Genomic DNA, 21,172 nt, shown 5'->3' on the forward strand with positions numbered 1-21,172 from the left:
ACGCGACGAATGTGAGCCCGGGCCACACGACCGGCCGTGAACACGACTTGGCTCCGACCCACTTTGCCGATGACCCGCATCTCCTGGCGGGTACCCGGCCCGACGCCGGACTCGACCTCAAGTCCCCTCGCCCTGTGTAGTCGTTCGCCACTGCACGCAGCAGGCGAAGCCACTGCTCCTCGACGTTCCACTCGGTCCTGGCTCAACGCTCGCCACTAAAGCAACCGATCGGGAGGCTAGCTCTTATTCTTTGGTTCTTTCGGTTAAGTCACGTCTAAAGATAAAATAATAAATTAAATAATTGCATATTACGACGTTTCGATTGCAACACAAGCAATCATCATCAGGCATAAAAGAAATAGCAACAAAAAACTAACTAGAAAACTATAGACAGACATACAAGCAGACAGACATCACGAGGACACACAGAGAGAGGACACATATCGGCACAAAGAGAGAGGTCGTTTCTGTGACGGTGCCTTAAATTTTCTAGTTAGATTTTTGTTGCTATTTCTTTTATGCCTGATGATGATTGCTTGTGTTGCAATCGAAACGTCGTAATATGCTATTATTTAATTTATTATTTTATCTTTAGACGTGACTTAACCGAAAGAACCAAAGAATAATTCCTGCAGTCACGAAAGCTCCAAAATTAAGGCTAGCTCTTGCTTGTTCCCCATCTACGCACGGACTTGAGGCCACCATTTCTCGAATGAAGAGATCTTGACAGCAGGCCGGCAGTCGAGTCACCTCCGTCTGTCAATCTGATTGGACGCTGCCGTCCCAGTTGCGCCCTGGGGGGAGCTGCAATCAGATTTTTTCAGATTTTAGCGAAACTAAATTCGGGCCGCGAAGATTTCTGCTCAACTCTGCGCCGGTGGAGCCCAGCTGTTATCGGGGTCGAGGTGGGGAGGAGCAGTTGGGGTGGGGGGGGGTAGATGGCACAGGGCCTCACCTTGCAGTGGAAGGGCTTGCTGTCTGAGTGGACGATCATGTGCGCCTTGAGCGTCTGCTTCTGCGTGAACGCCTTGTGGCACAGGTGGCAATGGTAGGCGCGCACGTTGGTGTGAGTCAGCTGGTGGCGCTTCATGTTGGCCTGCAGGGTGAACCCGCGTCCGCACACGCCGCACTTGTGTTCCTTGATGCCCTGCGGGGAGAGCCGACAGCGTCAGCGGCGGCGGCGATGGTCGTGAGCAGAGCAAAGCCAAAGTTTGGGGCCCGCGGAAGGAATTAGTAAATGAACGCACGCATCAAACACGAGTGAACGTACCAAGTCAATTAACATATACAAATCTAATTTGTCGTCATCATCATCATCACGATTCATGGACAGAAAGCACGTAATATTTTGTCATTTGTTTCCACTTTACCCTGTCCTATGCTCAAGTAGTGGCCACATCTTTCTGGCACCAATCTCTTACGGTGTCGTCCTCAAGCCATTCTCGGTTTGGCTTTCCTCTCTTTCTGCGTCCTTACATTTTTCGAACAACAAACACACTTCAAATTTCCCAGTTGTTGTCCATCCTCCATATAATTCATCTCTGTAATCTCTATCTGGTCTGCATCTCTCTTCTCTTATCTTACTCGAGTACATTTTTAGGTTTGTCCACATTCTGTTTATTTTTGCTACGTCTCTTTCTGCAATCATCTCTCTCGGATTTCACCATTTTAAGGGGGGGGGGGGTGGGGAGACGAATTGACAACGCCGCGCCCCCCTCTGTCACTGTGTGTGTGGATCGGCTCTCTGCTGCCAGAGCAGTGGACACCTGGACGAATGAGGGCTGTGTCTGATCCCTCGGCTGATGTGGCGCCTCTTGCCGAGTGGGACCACGAGCTCAGACAGGAAGAGGGGAGGGGAGGTTAGGGGGGTGCTGCCGTTCCCCACGCTTTGCTCGTCGATCAGCGCGCGGCATCAGCTGTGGTCGTGCTGCCGTGCGGTGCGTGCCTGCGATCCGCTTGCCCTGGAGCCCCATGGGGTTGGTGGAACGTGTCGAGAAATTGTGAAACTCGCGAAGATGGCCCGGGAGATGGTAACACAGCGAGTTGGTGGTTCTCCTGCACCTCCGATTGGCATGGTTGGCTACGTACGGCGCGATGGAAGTTCAACATAACACACGTGATGTTTTGTTTGCCGTTCGCTCGGCAACGCCACGAAAGACTCACAAACGAAGCGGGTCCATCACGCTCGTCCGTCCCTCTCTGTCTCCCTCTCATCCCCTCTCATTCCCTCTCTATCCCTCGGCCTCCCTCTCTTCCTCTCTCCGAGTCGTTGGCCGGGCGCGATCTCGAGTCCGCCCCGCCAGCATCCGTGTCGACTTGGGCCGTGAGAAAAACTTATCTGCCTCCCGCCCACACAAACACACGTTACCCCCCCCTCCCTCTCTCTCCCTCCCCGAGCCCCTTTCCGCTAATAACCTAACGCCCCTTTGGTTCCATATCTCCCGTGCTCTCTCCCCTTCTCCTTTCCTTCCTTCCTGGCTCCATTGTTTTTCGAGCCGCCCCATCAGCCTTTCTCAGGCCCTCTTGCGGCAGCCCCCATCCCACTCCCAGTTCCCACGTTCCGTGCTCCTCATCGTCCCGCTGTCACCCGCCCGCCCGCCCGTCGAAGCGCCACGCCTGCCACATTCTTGATCTTCCCTTTCAGCGGATAAAGTGAGACGTGTGGGGGGGGGGGGGGCAAAGGGGAAACCGGGGGGGGGGAGGGGCGGGGGGGGGATTTGTGCGGCGAGGGGCCAAATGTGATCCCCTTTTGTGAAGAGGAAATATCGGCAGCAGGAGTAGCGGTAGTCGGGTCTCATTTGTAATAAAAACAAATATATACATGAATCTACAGCCATAATAGAGGTGTTTTGGGGGGTTAGATCATGTAAATGTGTCGTTAAACCCACCACCACCCGACACAGACAATTAGTAAGGTTCAATTTCGATTTAAAGCTTTCGTGACTGCAGGGATTCATCTTCTTGGTTCTTTCGGTAAAGTCACGTAGAAGAGAAGTAATAAAATAATAAAAATAAAACATAATAAAATAATTCTCACGACGTTTCGGCCACAACGCAAGCAGCCGTCCTCACCTGTAAGGTTCGTCACGTAAACAGAACATGCCAATAGTAACGAATTGGCACGTTCTGTTTACGTGACAAACCTTGCTAATTGGCTGTGTCAGGTGGTGGCGGGTTTAACAACACATTGATATTTACGCGATCTAACTGAAAAACCTATTATGGATGATATTGGTCGTGGAAGCATACGTGTTAAACGAATCTATAGCCCTTTATCAATCTACAGGTGGATGAAGTCATCCCACGCTTATGTCGGCCGTAGGGGTTGTTTCACCACACCTCACCATACTTCACCATGCTGATCAGTGCGGGTTCGTGAAGCCGGATGCAGGACGAGTTCTGATATCGCTCGCCACTGACTTCAACCGTGGCTGGGAATGAAACTCGTGGCACAGCACGCTAACCACTGCGCCACTGCTCCACCCCAGTGACACACACTTATCTTCAAATGTCCCATCACGTTGTACTTTAGCAGTCAACTCCTTCTTCCTAACTCAACTATTTAGCATTTTATTTTATTTTACCAGGCAAGGCCAACTGAGCTATGTAGCCCTTTTTCAGAAGCAACCTCGACACAAATGATAGCTCAACGAAGTAGCTTATCACGTGGAAGTGTATAGCAGCCAAATACACTAAACGCGTGTTTTCTAATGTGGAAGAAATAAACCCGGAGGGCTTGGAGAACTTCCACGCAACTACACAGAGAGAGCGTGCCAACTCCAAATACAGAGGCGTCAGGGTTCGCGATCGAACCCATGACCTGTATACGAGGCGCGAGGTAGTTGACGTCTCGCCACCGTGGCGCCCTATGCGTGCAGGTTGGTGAATGGGTTAGGGTGTGGGGAGCACGGCCAGAGATGCGGTGCAGGATTGGATCCACTGTCACTGTTCTGACCGGGAATCGAACTTGCACATATTCTTGGGTTTTTTCGGTAAAGTCACGTAGGTAAAAAAAAAAATTAATAAAAGTAAAAAAAAAGATGATAGTGATAGCTGTATCAAGTGATAGCTGTATCAAGTGATACAGCTATCGTGCTGTGACGGTTCCACCTGAAGACGGAAGCTTGTGTTGCCTCCGAAACGTCGTGATTTTTATTTTATTTTTATTTAACTTTTATTAATTTAAATTAAAAAAATTTACCTACGTAACTTTACCGACAAAACCTAAGAATATGAATCCTTGCAGTCACGAAAGCTTCAAATCTAAAACTTGCACATCTATGGTCCGGCTTGAAGCTGCGACCTGAAAACAACGCGGGAGGTTTCGTCCGTGAGAAACTGTGCAGCTGAGACGGCCGCAGAGGAACCTGTGACCATGATTACATCCCTTATTGTGCGAATTTGGGCAGGTGCGATTATAAACTTTTACCGCCGCACGTGTGCGCCCCATAAGGAAACCTACAAAACCTCGTAAACTTTCACAGGCTGCACTGCAGAAGGGTGTAAAATGCTCACATTTCCTTCTCTGCGTGTGAACAAAAACTATCCCGCAGCGCGTGCAAAGCGGCGCATGGAATGATGCCAATCCCGTGCTGGTGGACCGCTCAACGTGTCCTCGGTTCGACGCAGGCGAAGCTAAACGTCGCAGGGTGTTAGCGTCTGTGCTCCGAGCCAAGTGCTGATGATGGAATGGCAGCAACGGCAAAAATAACCGGGGCCTGCAATTGCCTCGTCCGCACGGAATGTAACTAGGCTTGTTGGTTTCAGTGAGCAATGCGCGAGCCGCTACAATCGTGGCCTCCATACGTCCAGGATAAAAAAGTAAATAAAGGACGTTTATCTTCTTGGTTCTTTCGGTAAAGTCACGTAGAAGGGAAATAATAAAATAATAAAAAAAAACATAATAAAATTATATGTTAAATTTCCATTATTTTATTATTTCCCTTCTACGTGACTTTACCGAAAGAACCAAGAAGATGAATCCCTGCAGTCACGAAAGCTTTAAATCGAAAAAGGACGTTTACTCACTCGTACCCTATCCACTGGCGGTTGCAGGCCTTTGAGTTGAGCAGGATAAGTTGCCTCGGTAACCCAAGGGACGAACGATTGTTTTGGAGGGAGAAAAATGCCGAGAGAAGCTAAATAATAATCCGAAAACGGAACTTGGATGAAAAGAAGAAGTTCCATGCGACCGGAGAAGAAAATTTACTGCGATGGCATAAAACATTTATTATAAGCAGAAGTTGAAGCTGGGAGGGAGGGAGGGAGTTAGGAACAAAAGTGTTCAAAGAATAATTTGGGCTCATCAGCAAGTATTCCAGTGACGAATTGCACAAGCTAATATCTTGAAAATGTCATAACCCGTCATCGCCATCATCATCATGATCACGATCCGTGGGCAGACAGCCCGTTGGTGTCCACTGCACAATTTGTCATCTGTTTCCACTTTCCTCCGTCTCGTGCCAACATGCTCAAGGAGTGGCCACATCATGGGACCTCCTTTGCCAAAATATGAGAATAGGGTTTCCCCTTTTTTCTGGCAACAAAACAACTGTGTTAAGATGTTTAAACGCCAAACTGAAAAATTTTACAAGGAATCATGTCTGCACGCCTTTTGGCGTCCTCTGGTCTATCACCTTTTGAGACGAGGCTCCAAAGAAAGCTGTCTCTGGTGTGGACCAATCAGTTTCAAGGACGATGCACATATTATCAGAGTATGTTTTTTGTTTGCATTCTGACCACAAGTATTGTGGTTAATGCAGACATGAGTCCCTGTAAAATGTTTCAGTTTGGTGTTTTAACATCTTAACACCTGTTTTGTTGCCAGAAAAAGGGGAAAACCTATTCTCATAGAGTGGCCACATCTGACTGGCACCAATCTCTTACGATCTCGTCAAGCCATTCTGTGTTACGTTTTCCTCTCTTTCCTATTCCTTACATTTCCCCCCCGACCAACAACAACAACACACTTTAAATGCTCCTGTTGTTGTCCATCCTACATGTACAATGTGTCCAAATCGTGCCAGTTTCCTTCTCATCACTGCCTGCATCATCAGGTTGTCTTCTTCAACGTGCAACCTTTGTCTTACCTCTACGTTTGAACACTCTGTGGGTCCAGTTTCGATGCAGCCTCCTTCTATAACAACACATTTCGAGTGCCAATATCATAGCTCTGTCAGTCGTGTCGTAACCTGCGTGCTTCACGTTCATCTCAATACAAAGTAGATCGTGGGGTTTAACGACATCTTCACTTCTCGCCCTCGAGGTGTTTTCCGGTACGGACTGTGGAATAGGTCTTTTTCATCCAACCAACACAAACGTTTATGATATTTCACGAGTTAAAAAATAAACATCGAACAAATCGTTCTACATAGAATCGTTCATGCAAATTGCATCTGACGATCGCGGAGGAACAAACAGACCAAGCTGGAAGTCTGCCAGGCGATGAGCCGGTGCCAACAATTGTTCTGCAGTTCCCTACATATTAAGATGTTCTCGGCAAATTCGTGAGTGTTTATACACGCGGCAGGAAACCGGAGCACCTGGAGAAAATCGACGCGTGTGAGGGCGCAACGCTGTATCCCAGACAGCAGGGGCAGCTTATATCAGTCCACACTTTGCTGTGCTGCATTGTGCCGGTGAGCCCAGGGCAAGAGCGTCTCCTCGATCTCCACGGGAAGAGAGTCTCTCAACATTCATTATTTAATCGGTGATCCGCCAAGCCCTCACTGTCTCCACAGTGCTGGATTACAAGCCGCGCGCGTAGCCACCACGTATTCCCTTTGTGTGAAAAAAAATATAAAGACACGGAAAAAATATTTCAAACGGATGGAGATTGAGCGGTGCACAGTGGTTCGTGCGCTGCGCTGTGAATGCGACAAAGTCCACCTTGATTCGCAGCCACAATGAACGTCGGTGGCGAGTGATAACAAACCCACACTGAGCAGTGTGTGGGGAAGTATGGTCAGACAATGAACGTGACCCACAAGGCCTCGGGAGGCTTGCATCCGGCAGTTTGATTGACAAATGGCTGCACGTTACATTACTTACAACTGGCAGTGAACACGGTGACGTCTTTTTTTTATGAAAAAGAGAATAGATAACACAAGATTTAATTTTCACCGGCTTCGTCTTGTGACATTCTCATTTACAGACGGGGGGGCAGTGTTTTAATGAGTGAAGTCGCACTCACGCAGCTGTCTACCGATGGAAATTATACATTTTCATCACGAGATGTTTGTACCCCGTACTGTATGTAAAATAAGATTTCACAGCTCTAGTGGCCGCCTTTTGTAGGAACGTGGTCATTTTTTTTTGTTTGGCCACGCTTCGTGATATTGCGTGCTTCACGAAATGTGCATGGAAGTTTACTCAAAGTTGCGTGTAACGAGGGAGACGGATCATGCGCGGATTCTGTAACGATTTGCAACGCGCGTTTGTTCTCGGAAGAGTTTAAATTAGCGATAATAACTCTCGCCTTTCGAGCCGAGCAAACGGCATCACGCGGTGCGAACCTTTCATCACTGTGTGTGGTTTCCTTCAGGTTACGGTCCACAGTGTAACACACCCTCATTCTAAAACGTTATTTATATTTAACCATCTTCACAAGGTATACCGTGGCTCCCGTTACAAACGGACCGAGCTGATTCATTATTGCTTTCAACCTTGGTTGGAGGGCATGAACAAGGGAAGGGACCTCGACAGATGGCAAACGGCTTGTGCCTCCATCCAGCAGTGGAGTGATGACGGCTAATCGATGACGACGATGATGATGACCGTGTGGCGGGGGCTTTCCTGGGGAAGTGCCCTTTGGGAATGACGCGAGATCGGTGGCGCTACCTCCTCACCTCGTCCACCCGCCTCACCTTGTGGATGAGCATGTGCTGCTTGAGGTGGTGCGACTGCACGAACTCCATGCCGCACTCGGTGCAGATGTGCGGCCGCTCCCCCTTGTGCTTGAGCTCGTGGTTGTGCAGCTGGCTGCGGTACTGAAACGTCTTCCCGCACTCCCCGCACGGGAAGCCGTCGCGCGGCTCTGCCGGCGCTCCATGCTGTCCGTGGTGCTGAATGCCACCGCCGCCAACACCGTGGTGGTGGTGGTGACGCACGGCGCGGCCTCGGTGCTGCTGGTGCACCGTGGCCTTGTGCCTCCGCAGCAGGGCGGCGCTCGCGAAGGACACCCCACACGCCGCGCACCGGCGCTCCGAGCCGGGCGCGGGCCCCGCGTCCCCGCCCGAGGCCGACGCCGACGCCGCCGCCACCGACGCCGCCGACGCCGCCGCCGACGCCGCCGACGCGACGTGCCGGCTCTGGTGCGCGCGCAGCTCGCTGGGGTAGGCGAAGCCGCGGCCGCACACGCCGCAGTTGTAAGGCCGCACGGCGCTGTGCTGCATGAGGTGCCTCTTGAGGTGGCTCGTCTGCGTGAAGGCACGGCCGCACACGTGGCAGCGGTGGGGACGCGCGCCGGCGTGCGTGAGCCGGTGCGTGTTGAGGTGGCTCAGCTGCTTGAAGAGCTTGCCGCACTGGGTGCACGCGTGCGGCTTGACGCCGCTGTGGCCCAGCACGTGCGTGACCAGGTTGTACTTGGAGGTGTAGGACTTCTCGCAGAGGCGGCACTGCCAGCGCCGCTGCCCGTCGGCCGTCTCCACGCAGTGGGAGTCGTCGATGCGGTCGCTCACGTCCACGCGGTCCACGGGCGCCGGCTCGCAGGGCTCGGACCGGCCCTTCCGCCGAGGCCACTTCTCGTCCTGCGGCGGCAGGCGGGTTTCGCCCTCCCCGTCCGAGCGCGACGCCGCGTCGGCGGCCGTCGGCGGCGCGCGTCTGTCCGCGGCCGGGGGCCTCCCGTTGCGCTCGACCTTCGGGTGCCGTCCCAGCCGCTCGGCCACCTCCCTGCGGTAGCCCCACACCTGGGCCAAGTGGAAGCTGTTGAGCATCATCTGCTGCAGGTCGATCATGGGGGGGTTGATCGGGGGCCCCCATGACAGGGGCTGCCCGGCGCTCGTGCTTTCCAGCGGCCCGTCGCAAGGACTGGACCCGTTGTAGAAGCCGGACACATCGTAAGGGCCAGAGCCGTTGCAGGGAACGGATACCTCATAAAGACCAGCGCCGTTGCAGGGGCTGGGTTCGTTGGAGGAGCTGAGTTCATCGGCGCGGCCGAGTTCCTCGGAGTGGCTGAGTTCATTGGAGTAGCTGATTTCGTCGGAAGAGTGGCTGGGTTCATTGGAGCGGCCGGGTTCATCGGAGGAGTGGCCGGATTCTATGGAATGGCCGAGTTCATCGGAGGAGTGGCTGGGTTCATCAGAAGAGTGGTCTTGTTCATCGGAGCGACAGGGTTCATCGGAGGAGCGGGCGGGTTGATCGGAGCGGCCGGGTTCATCGTAGGAGTGGCCGGATTTGTCGCAAGGGCTGGAGGAGTCTTCTTCGCAACGGCTGGGCTCATCGCAAGGGCTGCCCACGGCATCCTGGCCGGGGCCCGGGCTGCGATGGACCAGCTTGTTGGGACGCCTCTTGCGCTTGCGAGAGCCGCACTCGCCGGCCGTGGAGCGGCCCTCGGAGTCGGGCTTGGGGGAGCCTCCTCCGGGCCCGTGGGGCGACGCGCAGCACTGCCCCGGGTCGTCCGGGTCGTACTGAGTGGCCGCCTCCTTAAACTCCCTGGTGCCGAATTGGCTGCGCGAGGCCTCCTGTGTGCAGGGAAGACGCCTTTTTTAACAAAGCAATTATTTACATATATTTAAAATAGTGACACTGCAAAAAGCTGCAGCATTTTAAAGTCAGAGAGGAGAGAGGGGGCTTTCAAAAAAGTTGACATGAAGGCCCTATGCTTTTATATTTTTTATCGGTTTTTTCTGTGTTGGTTGAAAATGTTTCTTCCAGTCCTCAGGGACACAATCTGAGAACTTCAAACACGTCGAGTGTGTATGCGTTTGCGCGCGTGCGAGCGAGCGTGCGTGTGCATGGGAAGCAAAAGTGTCGTGGTTGTCACAATGCGCCACGAACCCGGTGACCCGTTTTCAATTCCGGCTCGTGACCAATACCAGTGGCGAATATTTGAACTGGTCCTGGGCCCTACCCGAGGTCGACAAAGCGTTAAATAAGTATGCGGTCTGTAAACATCGCCACTGGGGAGACAAAGGCGTGTGCCGTGTCGTCCTTCATAGCCACTCATTAACAGGGCTTACCCCAACATTCTCTTGAAGGCCATGCGGGGAGGGGGGAATTTTTGTCTTTGCGCACACACGTGTGTGTGTGTGTGTGCGCGCGCAGGCGATGATATGGTGGGAAGAGAAAGGTGGCATAGTGGTTTGTGCGCTGCGTTATAAACTCCCGTGACCTGGGTTTTTATTCCGGGCCGCAAAATAATACGAGCGGCAAGTGAAAATTGAACATCTTCTGGGCCTCTTGTAGGTCGACTCGGCCTTAAATGCGTGTCTGGCATTGCGGTGTGTGGCCGCCGGCACTGGTGAGGCGGTCGTTGCCAGGCAAGGTTATCGGCCACGTCGCTGATCGCGAACATGGGGGAGATCTTTGCCTTTGAGCACAATACCATGTAGAACAAATATTCACACGTGGGGAATTACCCTGCAAGGTTACGTGGTCATTGCGCGTGGTCGTTTTGTTTGATGTTGCGACGAGACCGCTTTTATGTTTACGCTTTATGGGCACATCTGGAAGGGCCACTGAGCAAAAAGATGTCACCCGTTATAAATACGTTTATTTTAATTGTAATGGTAGCGTTAATGATGAATGTGTTGACAGTAGTTTGGCTCGAGCAAAGCTCCGTATTTGATTGATATGACGGCACTAACACCTCGTAGGCGAGTTTGATTGAGTTTGCGCATGTAGAGTAAGAGCGCCTCCCTGCTCCAACAAGCACGTGATGGCTCTCCTTTGCAGTTATGCCCTAAAGCCATTGGTGGAATTTCCGCATTGTTTTTTCACACATTGTGCTTTGCCCCCTGATTTTATTTATATTTTTTTGCAATTGGCGTGACATCTTGAGATAAAGACGCCACCGGAAATCTCAAAAAGCGGTTGCGAACCCCCGTATTATATAATGGCCCACAGAAGCGGATGTCACAGAACTACTTCTGAGACCCCTTCAAGTGGCCTCTGGTGCACACAGCAGGAGGCAGCAATTTCCGACCCACGCTGCCACTGAGTCATGTTTGTCACCTGACAGCCAAACCGATAGAAATATTTAATTCTCAGCGGTGGAATTTATCCGAATTAGTTGCGAATCCAAATTTGAATATGACTCATTTTCTCCAGGTAGTTTATACAGTCATTGTTTGGTCGGTCTGAGACCATCAACTTGCTACACTGGAGAACTCGAACTTATCACAGACGGCTGCCTGGATTCAAACCCAGGATCTCAGTGGTGCCAAGTCGGCCTGGCGAGCTTGAAAAATGCCGCGGTGTTTACTTTCTGTCGTCGACTTAGCTATCCATAGCCCAGTTTGGAAGCGACTCCCGTCGGAGTGGAACTCAACTTCCACTCAATTGCAGAGGGGGTTCCGACGGTCTGACAAGAACGGGTCAAGGAGCGCGCACACAGAGAGAGCGCGGCTGCGATGGAGATCGGTGGCCACCACGCGCGCGCCAGCGCCCCACGAACGTGGGATTTTTGCACACAGCGTTGGTGTACGGTGCTTTTTCTGCAATATTTTGCTGTCTTTTCTTGGATTTTTAGTTTGCACTCAGTCACATATTCACTTTAAGATGTTTTTTGTTCATGTTTTTGTTTTTTGTTTGTTGCGGTTGCACCCGATTCAAGAGCCGAATGGCTCACAGGGCTATACCAAATAACTTGAACTTGAACTTGAACGTGCCCGCGAGCATTTACCCGAGCGTCTTCGGCGTGGTGGGGCACGTCCGTCGTCTGCGTTGACGCCTCCGCTGTCAGAGCCATGGCGAGGTGGGCGGCATCGCCACCCCCGCCCGCCGCCCCTGCGCACAGAAACCCGTCCGTGCTCAGCTCGTGAATTATGAATCGGCAAGCAGAGAGAGAGAGAGGCTTTTAATTGCAATAATTCAAAATAAAACGGGGCCTCTTGTGAGCCTCCGCCGGTGAGAGGAGCGTGCCGGGCGGCCGTCTCCTGCGTGTGACGTTCCCATCGGGGGGGACTGGGGGGGAGGGGGGGGCCTGGGGAGAAAGCGCCGGTGGGGGCTCTGGGGTGGCTATCGGATGGGGGATTTAGAGCTCGAGAAATGCCAAGGAGGCAAAGAGGCAACTGCGGGTGGGCTCTCATTTGAGCAGATATTAACCCCCCCCACCCTGCCACCCCTCCTCCTTCCGCGAGAGGAGACGAGGTGTCAACATTTATATAATCACGTCGCAAACGAGCGCGACGATTAAAACGAGAGAAGCGGGGACGTCGCCCGTCCGACCCGCTGGGAGAGCCGAGGAGCAGGCGGTTCGCGTGACGAGTTGGGAACAATGTTCATATCCCCATAGGGAGGTGGCAGTGGCACCGCGCGCTAAATAGGTTAGCGGACAGAATAAAGCGCCAACCGCTTTAAACAGGGCGAAGTGCTTCTCGGCGTACTTCAGAAGTGAGCGAACGTAATGCGAGATTGAGAATGCTTCGCTGAACATGACATGGTCAGATGTAGGAGCAACTTCAGCAAGCGACGGTCCCACCGCATCGCGCGCTCACATTGCACTTGGCTGTGGACGGTTCATGGGTCGGGGCCCAACGTGTGGCGCGTGACGTGTGGCACATACGTGTGGCGCATACGTGTTGCACATACGTGGTACGTACCTGTGGCACGTACGTGTGGCACATACCTGGCACGTGCGTATGGGGCATACGTGTAGTGGCCCATATGTGTGGCGCATAAGTGTGATGTGTGGCACATACGTTGGTGGCCCAGATGTGCAATTGTTTCCAGTTTGTAATTTGGGGCTGTCCGCAAAGACTTTGACCGCGTTGGGTAGCTGTGCCCTGCACCCTCCCTCCTCTCTCTCTCTCCCTGTGTCGCACAGCAAAATAAGCGTCCGTTGTTAACTGCAATCGAATTAGCAGCAGCAGCGTTTAGTTAATCCGCGAGGGAAGTGTGCTTCGATTGCACCTGCAGTGCGTCAGCGGGAACGGGGCTATTAATACAAACTGTTCTCTGTGAGCCGCTTGCCATCCCAATTATCATTTAACATTTATCTGAGAGAGAAAAAAAAAGCGAAATGTTAATAGCTTTGATGGCGTTGTCTCCCACTTGAGGAGCGGTGGTGCAGCGGTTAGCGCTACGCTGCGCTCAGAACCTGGCGACCCGGGTTCGATTCCTGCTCACGGCCAACACCAGTGACGATTATCTGAACCGGTCATGGGCCTCCCCTAGGTAGACTCGGCCTCAAATGAGTACCTAGAACGGTGTGTAAACATCGCCACTAGGGAGACAAAGGCGGCCGGGCGTGGTGTTAGCCACCCACTCCCTTGTGTGCCGTGCCGGCCTTTATAGGATGCTCGCTAAAAGCACTTGTCCCAACAGCTTGTTCAAGCTATACGGGGGATATTTGTCTTACTAGTACGTACATATGTATGTCTGTTGAACTTCTTTCGCACCGCACGTAGCCAAACGTGCTAATCCGAGGTGCATGAGAAGAGGGAACTTGGAAGGCATCTCAAACATAACTCTGTGATATCCGCTTACGCTGACCATTCTCCGGCACGATGGGTCGTGCTCTTCTGCAAGAGTTCTCAGCGGGGACCAGAGGTCGCAAACGGGTTTTGATTCCTTACCCGTACCCGTACCCGGCCGCACCAGGGTCGCAAACGGCTACCCGGCTACCCGTACCCGGCCGGGTACGGGTACGGGTAGCCGGGTATCGGGTAGGGTACGGGTATCGGGTACCCGGTTGCGACCTCTGGCGGGGACACCACGGCCTCGCCTCGTGGCGCGATGCCGATGGCACAATCCGGACGGCGGCGAGCGGCCTCGTGAAGAGGGGGGGGGGGGGGCTCTGGGGGGCCGAGTGGTTGTCACGGCGGCCAGCACTCCGTGCTGTGAGCTTCGCGCTGTTTGTTGAATTGTGCGGCCGAGGACGCGCCCAGTTTGTCCGTGCACGAGAGCCGTGAGCGGTTCGCATCCGTGGTAGAGGTTTTAGTTGGGTTCGATCGCGTGAAATGTAAATGCGTCGTTAAGCTCCGCCACGTGCCCAGCACAGGCAATTAGTAAGGTTTGTCACGTGTGCTGAACTAGAAACGCAGTGGCTTGTTTTGTTAACGTGACAAACCTTGCTAATTGATCGTGTCGGGTGGTGGAGGGTTTAACGACACATTTATATTCACGCCATCTAACGAACAAAAAACCTCGGGAACGGAACCCGTTCGCAAGTCGGGGACCGCCCGCGTTCGTCATTTCCGAAGATTCTAAACGAATTATTCCGAGTGCGGTCTCAGCGTATGCCAATCACATGCCGGCCCCACCCCCTCCCGTGCTCCCGTGCGTTTCTCCGGTGGCCGAGACACGGACGCAGACGCGGGGACGAACAAGGCTCACGCCGGCGCCACGAACGAGGAAGAGTTGCCGTGCACAGCCGTTCCGCAACGTGACCACGGGCCGCGCAAACTCTAAAAAAAATCTCTAAACAAGCTGCGGCTTATCGGCCAAAACAAGCTCTCCCCCCCCGCCCCCCATCCCGTTCGCCCCCTCGGTAACAACCGGCAGAGGCCACATGTCGGCTCCCCGCAAGATTTTTTGGAACGGGGTTGGGGGTGGGGGGGGGGAGCGGGTGGGCGTATCGGCCTCGCCAGAAGGGGTGGGACGCTGCCTCGCTGGATAACACGGCAGCCCCCGCGCCAAGGGGGGGGGGGGGGGGGCTCCACCTGATAGCATCGCTCGCAATTAGTTCCTGCTGATAGCCGTGCCAGCCCATGCCGCACGAGCACACACACCGAGCACGATGTACACGCTCGCCCCTCGCCCCCCCAACCCCCCAACCCCCCACCTCCCCCCGACCCCGCCTCCCTTCCCCCCCACCCCCCCTTGCCCCTCCCGCCCCCCCCCCTTTCTTTCCCCCGCCCTCTACTTTCCCCCCACCCCCGCTGCCCCCCCATCTCCCCTTGCCCCCCCATTTCCCTCCAACACCACCTCCCCTTTCCCCCCCCCCACCCCCACTTCCCCCCTCCCCCCACCTCCCCGGCTTGCACGTGATCACCTCTACCTCTGAAACGCACGAACTGCCTGGCGCCTGCGCACCTGCTGGGTCTGTGCACGTTCGAGTTAAGCGCCAATCGCGCGCTGTCGTGTTCAGTGACAATCATCGTCGCGCCTAAGTTTGGCGTTGTTCCGAGCGGGCATGGCGACCCGTTCTCGGGCGTACCGTCGTTCGACCCCCCCCCCTTCCCGCAGGACTTGGGATGAGTCGGGGACGTTGTTGGGATTGCTGTTCTCGGCAGAGACAATTATAGATCACGACGTTTCGATCGCAACAGGTGAAGCCGATCGCTTGTTGTTGCGATCGAAACTTCGTGATCTATTATTTTTATTTTCTACCCACGTGACTTTACCGAAAGAACTAGAGTATGAATTCCTGCAGTTACGAAAGCCTCAAATCAACATCAATAAATACGCTTTGACGAGCGCGATTCGACGCACGTTATCGTGAGCGTCGGCTGCGTACACGCATCGCGTAGGTAAGGAATGGTTAATAAGGCCAAAGCAACAGACCGCCGAGTTAATAATTTTAAAGACGCGCGTAAGCATATTTAACATTTTAGAAAGTTCACCGCCGTAGAAGTTGACCGTGATTATAAATCGGCGCGAGTCGGCAGCGGTGCCGATATCCCTCTCCCGTGTGATGTCGCGCTCCCCAACGCACGGCGAACATCGCCCCACCACTTGGGTCCCTCACCCGGTGCAGTTGCACCGCCTGCACACTCAACAGCTACTCCGCTGTCTCGGCGGGGGGGGGGGGGGGGTTGAATCGGCTCTCTCTTGACGGGGGCGGCGTTGGCTGTGGGCGCGTGGAGATTCGTTGTCCGTCTCTGTGAAGACGACGGAGACGCCGACGAGGGCTCGTGGGTAACGCCGAGACTGGCGACTGCACACACGCGGTGCTCCGAGCTCCACGCGGGTCCCCGGGACTCCAAACTAAACTATTTATACGATATTCTTTGGTTTTTTCGGTAAAGTCACGTAGGTAAAAAATTAAAATTAATAAAAGTAAAATAAAAATAAAATAAAAATCACGACGTTTCGAAGGCAACACAAGCCTCCGTCTTCAGGTGGAACCGTCACAGCACGATAGCTGTATCAAGTGAGATGTAAATAGTCCTTGCCCCAACAGTCTGTTATAGGCTATGGGGGGAGGGAGGGGGGGGGGGAGTTTGTCTTTGCATATGAGCAATGGGCATTACTCGTGAGATGGGACAAACTTTCAACTGTTAAACCATTTTTTTGTACCAGGTAAGGCCCACTCAGCTCTTTTTCAGAAGACACAAATAATAACTCAACGAGAAGTGGCTCATCGTCAGGCGGAAATTTATAGCGGCCAAATACCCTAAACGCGTGGTGATGTTGATTCTAAATTTGAAGGGAAAACCCGTGGGCCCGGAGAAAAATCCACGCGGCCGCGGGGAGAGACACACACCGCGACCTGCAAATATACAGCAGGCGTCAGGGTTGGGATTGAACCCACGACCTCCTGCGTACGAGGAGAGGGGGGTTGACATCTCGCCGCCGCGGCGCCCACGATGCCAGCCGCTGCTGCTTGCGGAAGGATCGCCTCTTGAGCGCCTCGAGCTTAAATCAGAAACCCCGGAGGGTGGCGGCCGCTCGCCGGCGATTTCTCCCTCTCCGAGCCCCGAAATGCCACGCGTTGGTGACGCGTGACGGGACGAACAAGCGACGCGGCTGCGCAGAGAGAAGAGAGACTCCGGGACGGAACCCTCGCTCCAGACGCTTGAGGGCGGCCCGGAAAAACGCGACCGTCGCGTTTCGCCGTAGGCCAATGCCGCGCGGATCCAGCGTGGTGAAGTATGGTCAGGAAACTTGTATGGCCGAGGCGGCGTGGACAAAGCAAAGTTCGGGGAGGTGCGGTAGCCAAAACCGGCACTGACCAACACGGTTGGCTCTGGTCACACAATTGTTGTGGTATTCATCTTCTTGGTTCTTTCGGTAAAGTCACGTAGAAGGGGAAATAATAAAATATAAAAGTAAAACATATTTTATTATATTATTTAATCATGTTTTATTTTTATTATTTTATTATTTCCCCTTCTACGTGACTTTACCGAAAGAACCAAGAAGATGAATCCCTGCAGTCACGAAAGCTTTAAATCGAAATGTTGTGGTATTGTTTGCTGTTTTCTGTATTGTTTCCCCACTGGACATCTGTGAAAAAGAGCTTAATAGCTCATCGGATTTCTCCAGGATGAATAAAGATTCCGATTCACACAGCCCCTTACAAACCGCCATCCATCCAGCAGTGGATTGACAAGGGGCAGCAATTCGTACGTGCGGTGTTTCACGCAGCGCCCCGAGCAAAACAAACTGCACCTCTTGGTGGGACCGTGCACATGCCAAATTGACGCTTTGCCGGACACCGCGAGGACACTAGATGAGACGCGCTCATTGCCACCCCCCCCCTCCCACTAACTCGCCCGGTGCTCGCTGAGCTGCATTGGCTGCCGAACGAACACATCACAAGGTCGCAGTCATCACACACAAAGTGCCTGCCACAAATGAGCCACAATTACCTTGCTGGTCTCGTCAAGGAGCATCAACCGCCACGCAAACTCCGGTCATCCTCGCAGCCGCTTTTGGGCTAACCATTGAGCAAAGGCGGTCACTGCATCGCGCACTTTCAGATGAGCCTCTGTGGCCGTCTGGAACGCTCTTCCTTCAAGATGCGAGGTAGCCACTGGAGCTGTGCACTTTTAAATAAAAATTGAAAACTCATTTCTAAACAATTGTTTACATACAAATGCCCCTTTCCAAGCCATTCATTTCTTTGGAGCTGCTTTTTGTGTTTAGTTTGTTGTCCTTCTCCCGCACCTCCGATTCGCACGGTTGGCTACGTACGGTGCGAAAGAAGCTCAACGCACATTCGTACGAACGTGGCAACATCCCCACTGTGTCAGGGCCACGTGGGGTGTCAAGTGCAGGCGATGTGCGCGATAATGCCTTCCAGTCAACTTTAAATTTCCCTTATTTTAGGAGCAGCTGCCAGCCGGGCGAGATACGAGACTGCTTTATCTAGGGGGAAACCTGGGATTAAATGGGCAAAGCTTGTGTACATTTAGAAACACGCCCGGGCCCATCAAGAAGTGTACCGTCTCTGTGGGGAAGGGGACACGGTGAACAACACGGGGTTTCATGATCTAATATTCGCAGGCAGTTCTTGATTTAGTGATCGGGCTAAATGGTAATCTGTTGCACAACGTTTTCATTTCTGTCTTCTGATAAGTCACTTGGTGGAACGTGTCCCTTGGGGCCTAGCACTTGATAATGACTTAATTAATAAATGTCACTTCGGCGAATTAACTGGTATAATTCCGCACGTGTAAATGGTTCAACATGTGAGCGAAAGGGGAGTAAATATTGCGTAACGACGGTGACGCTGCGAAGTGAAGTAGCTCTGCACCAGCTTTCTCCCCGTGTGTTTTTGGGATTGTACCGTGCGTCGTTTTGGCATGATGTCACTTCCTGCAGTTCACTTCCTGAAATTCTGTCTCCCGGCACGTGGGGCGAAACGTCGGACATCAGCCCCTGCAAGCCGCACCGGAGGTCCCGAGCTGCTGCGATGATATGGAACGGGGGGTGCAGCGGGGGGCCGTGCACTCTGACCTTTCGCAGCTTAAGGCCGGCGGCAAACTCTTAAACAGGTGCACAGCATCATTAAATACTCCTGATTGAGCACAACATGAAATATAGATCACAGCTGTGCCGGATCGCATAATGTGCCCTGCGATTAATCGAATAAAGGTGATACTTGTTAACACCTTCTTCCGCAGACCCCCGGCTCGTTTGTTATTTTTACAGAGCGGTCATATCGAGCTGCCAAACTGATGCCCAAGTGTTTGTGCGCGCCTGTTGCTCGACTGCAGACTTCTCGCTTCGCGTCGTATCGAGCCTGTTGCTCTACCCCAGGGGTCGGCAACCTACGGCTCCGGAGCCGCATGCGGCTCTTTACGGGCTGCTTCTTGACGATGAGTACGTATGTATTCAGATGCATTGCGGCTCTTGAAATACTGAATTTTGTACCGAATTGGAAAGAAATGGCTCTTCTTGTTATTTTGGTTGCCGACCCCTGCTCTACCCCCATCGGTCACGGCGGTCGGGTGCACGGCGGTACATTGCGTACGGCCACGGTGGAGTTCTCCATCTGAATAAGATGACTTTTTGAAAGATAAAACAAAAATATAAAGGTTCATTCATATGATGATTTGGTAAGCCTTCAAGAGAGTGACGGAAAGTGTATATTTAATTAAAACGTATCAGGGCATGCTTTCTTTGTTTCTCTTGATGTCAGCTTTCTGTTATTCCCCTTTTCACGAATCGGCCAGCCGTTGCACCCAACTTAACATCCCCGCTCGAGTTAAAGATGGTATAGGTATTCCCAACACGGTTTTTGATGATTTGGGTTCGTACCGGTGCACGTGACCACATTACAACTAACGCCCTGCACAGCGCAGGGCAGATCACGGTTGCCCGGGCACAGCTGTCTGGTACAGCTGCCCATGCCCTGCCCAGTGCAGGGCTTTAGTTTTAATGTCGTCACGGCTGCCCGTGCCCTCTGCCATCGACCCTCTCTCAGGTCGACCGTGACCACCACGCCGACCGTGACCACCACGCCGATTGTGACCACCACGCCGACCGTGACCACCACGCCGACCGTGACCAACACGCCGACCGTGACCACCACGCCGACCGTGAGCACGCCGGTCGTTCGAGACTTAAAACAGCACCGCTTCGCCACGTGAGCTCGACTTGAAACTCGCACCACGGGGTCCCGACGAACCGCGTTACTCTCTCTCTCTCGCATTCTCACGTTAACGGTCGCAGATGGTGGAGACAAGAAGCCAGTCGGTGATGAAAGCTCACGCCGCCGAGGTGTCGCACGCCGGCAGCGACAGCGGCTGATGCGTCCGGTTCGGCCGCTCCGGCCAAAACTCGCAAGGGCCGCGGACGTAGCGCGAGCGCTCTCCTCCCCCGACCACCGCGACCCGTGACTGATGCGCCCCCACCTGCTGCTTACGGGAGGTCGTGGTACCTCGCGGTGTCGACGACGCGAATCAGCGGCGCGATGAGCCCCCGTCGATCCGGCGCTCGCCTCGTGCGCTCGACGGCGATGACGAGAGAGAGGTCCCCCCCCCCAAGGCTCCCTCGCCTCCACGGTGGCAGCCTCTGTCGCTGCTTCCTCCCCGCACACGTTCGCGCTGGTTGTAAAAATGGCAGCGATGAAACAATTGTTGGGGGGGAAATGTCACGATTTTATACTCGGATGGCTCAGGAGGTGACACTGGGGGGGGGGGGGGGGCTGACGCCGAGGGGTTTGAGAGCGCGGAGGAAGAGCACTTCGATGAGAGAGGGGCAGGGAGAGAGGGAGAGAGGGAGAATTAAGGGGCAGGGCTGTTTGGAACACGAGTCGCCCTCTCGGTTAAAAAAAAGTGCACAGAAGGAAGGAAGGGAGGGGAAGAGGACTCGAACAAGCCTCCACTTCCTCTTTTTTTTGTTGCAGCCACCAGGCCGCCCACCAGACACACGAGAAGCGGCGCAGCTGCACAGAAAAATGCCATCGACTGATAAGCCCCGTGTCGTCCACCGTTAAATTGGGGCATTTTGGGCTAAAACAGTCGTCCCTTTTCAGCGACTGGCATCTCCACGGGCCTTTCCGTTACAGAAATAATTAGCTGGATGAACACTGTCGTCGGAATGATGATGTTGTTCAATTACATCCCACTGTCGATCAACTGCTGGTGAAGTATGCGGTCAAACCCCCCCTCCCCCCCATAACCGACATGGTGCAGGGAGGCCTTCGTCTAGCAGTGGATTTCAAAAGGGATGAAACTTTACGTAATTATTGCAGTACATAAAATGTAGTACACATTTTCTGGTATTATCTGCTAATATACATTTAATTGACTCTCATTCCTATCCACCCACACGGTTTACCCATATTCAGGTCCATACGGCGTGCAGCCGTTTCAATTCGAGCAAAATCATGTTTTTT

The 21,172-nt window shown here is 53.3% G+C and overlaps 1 protein-coding gene across 1 annotated transcript in view; it reads right to left on the reverse strand.

The window, feature by feature from the left end:
• The window catches only part of LOC133354217 (zinc finger protein 768-like), a 28,347-nt gene extending 7,974 nt beyond the window's left edge, over positions 1-20,373 (reverse strand). The window contains exons 1-6 of the mRNA XM_061570884.1: positions 20,198-20,373; positions 11,843-11,946; positions 8,292-9,680; positions 8,136-8,201; positions 7,866-8,051; positions 956-1,147 (exon numbers count right to left, since the gene is read on the reverse strand). Of these exons, the coding sequence (XP_061426868.1) occupies positions 956-1,147; positions 7,866-8,051; positions 8,136-8,201; positions 8,292-9,680; positions 11,843-11,908 (1,899 nt within the window). The 5' untranslated portion in view covers positions 11,909-11,946; positions 20,198-20,373. The remainder of the gene's footprint in view (positions 1-955; positions 1,148-7,865; positions 8,052-8,135; positions 8,202-8,291; positions 9,681-11,842; positions 11,947-20,197) is intronic.
• Positions 20,374-21,172: the final 799 nt, after the last annotated feature.

The sequence above is a fragment of the Lethenteron reissneri genome, chromosome 46 (assembly GCF_015708825.2).
Source record: "Lethenteron reissneri isolate LAM-NWPU_2019-01 chromosome 46, ASM1570882v1, whole genome shotgun sequence".
In the NCBI taxonomy this organism is placed as follows: Eukaryota; Metazoa; Chordata; class Hyperoartia; order Petromyzontiformes; family Petromyzontidae; genus Lethenteron; species Lethenteron reissneri.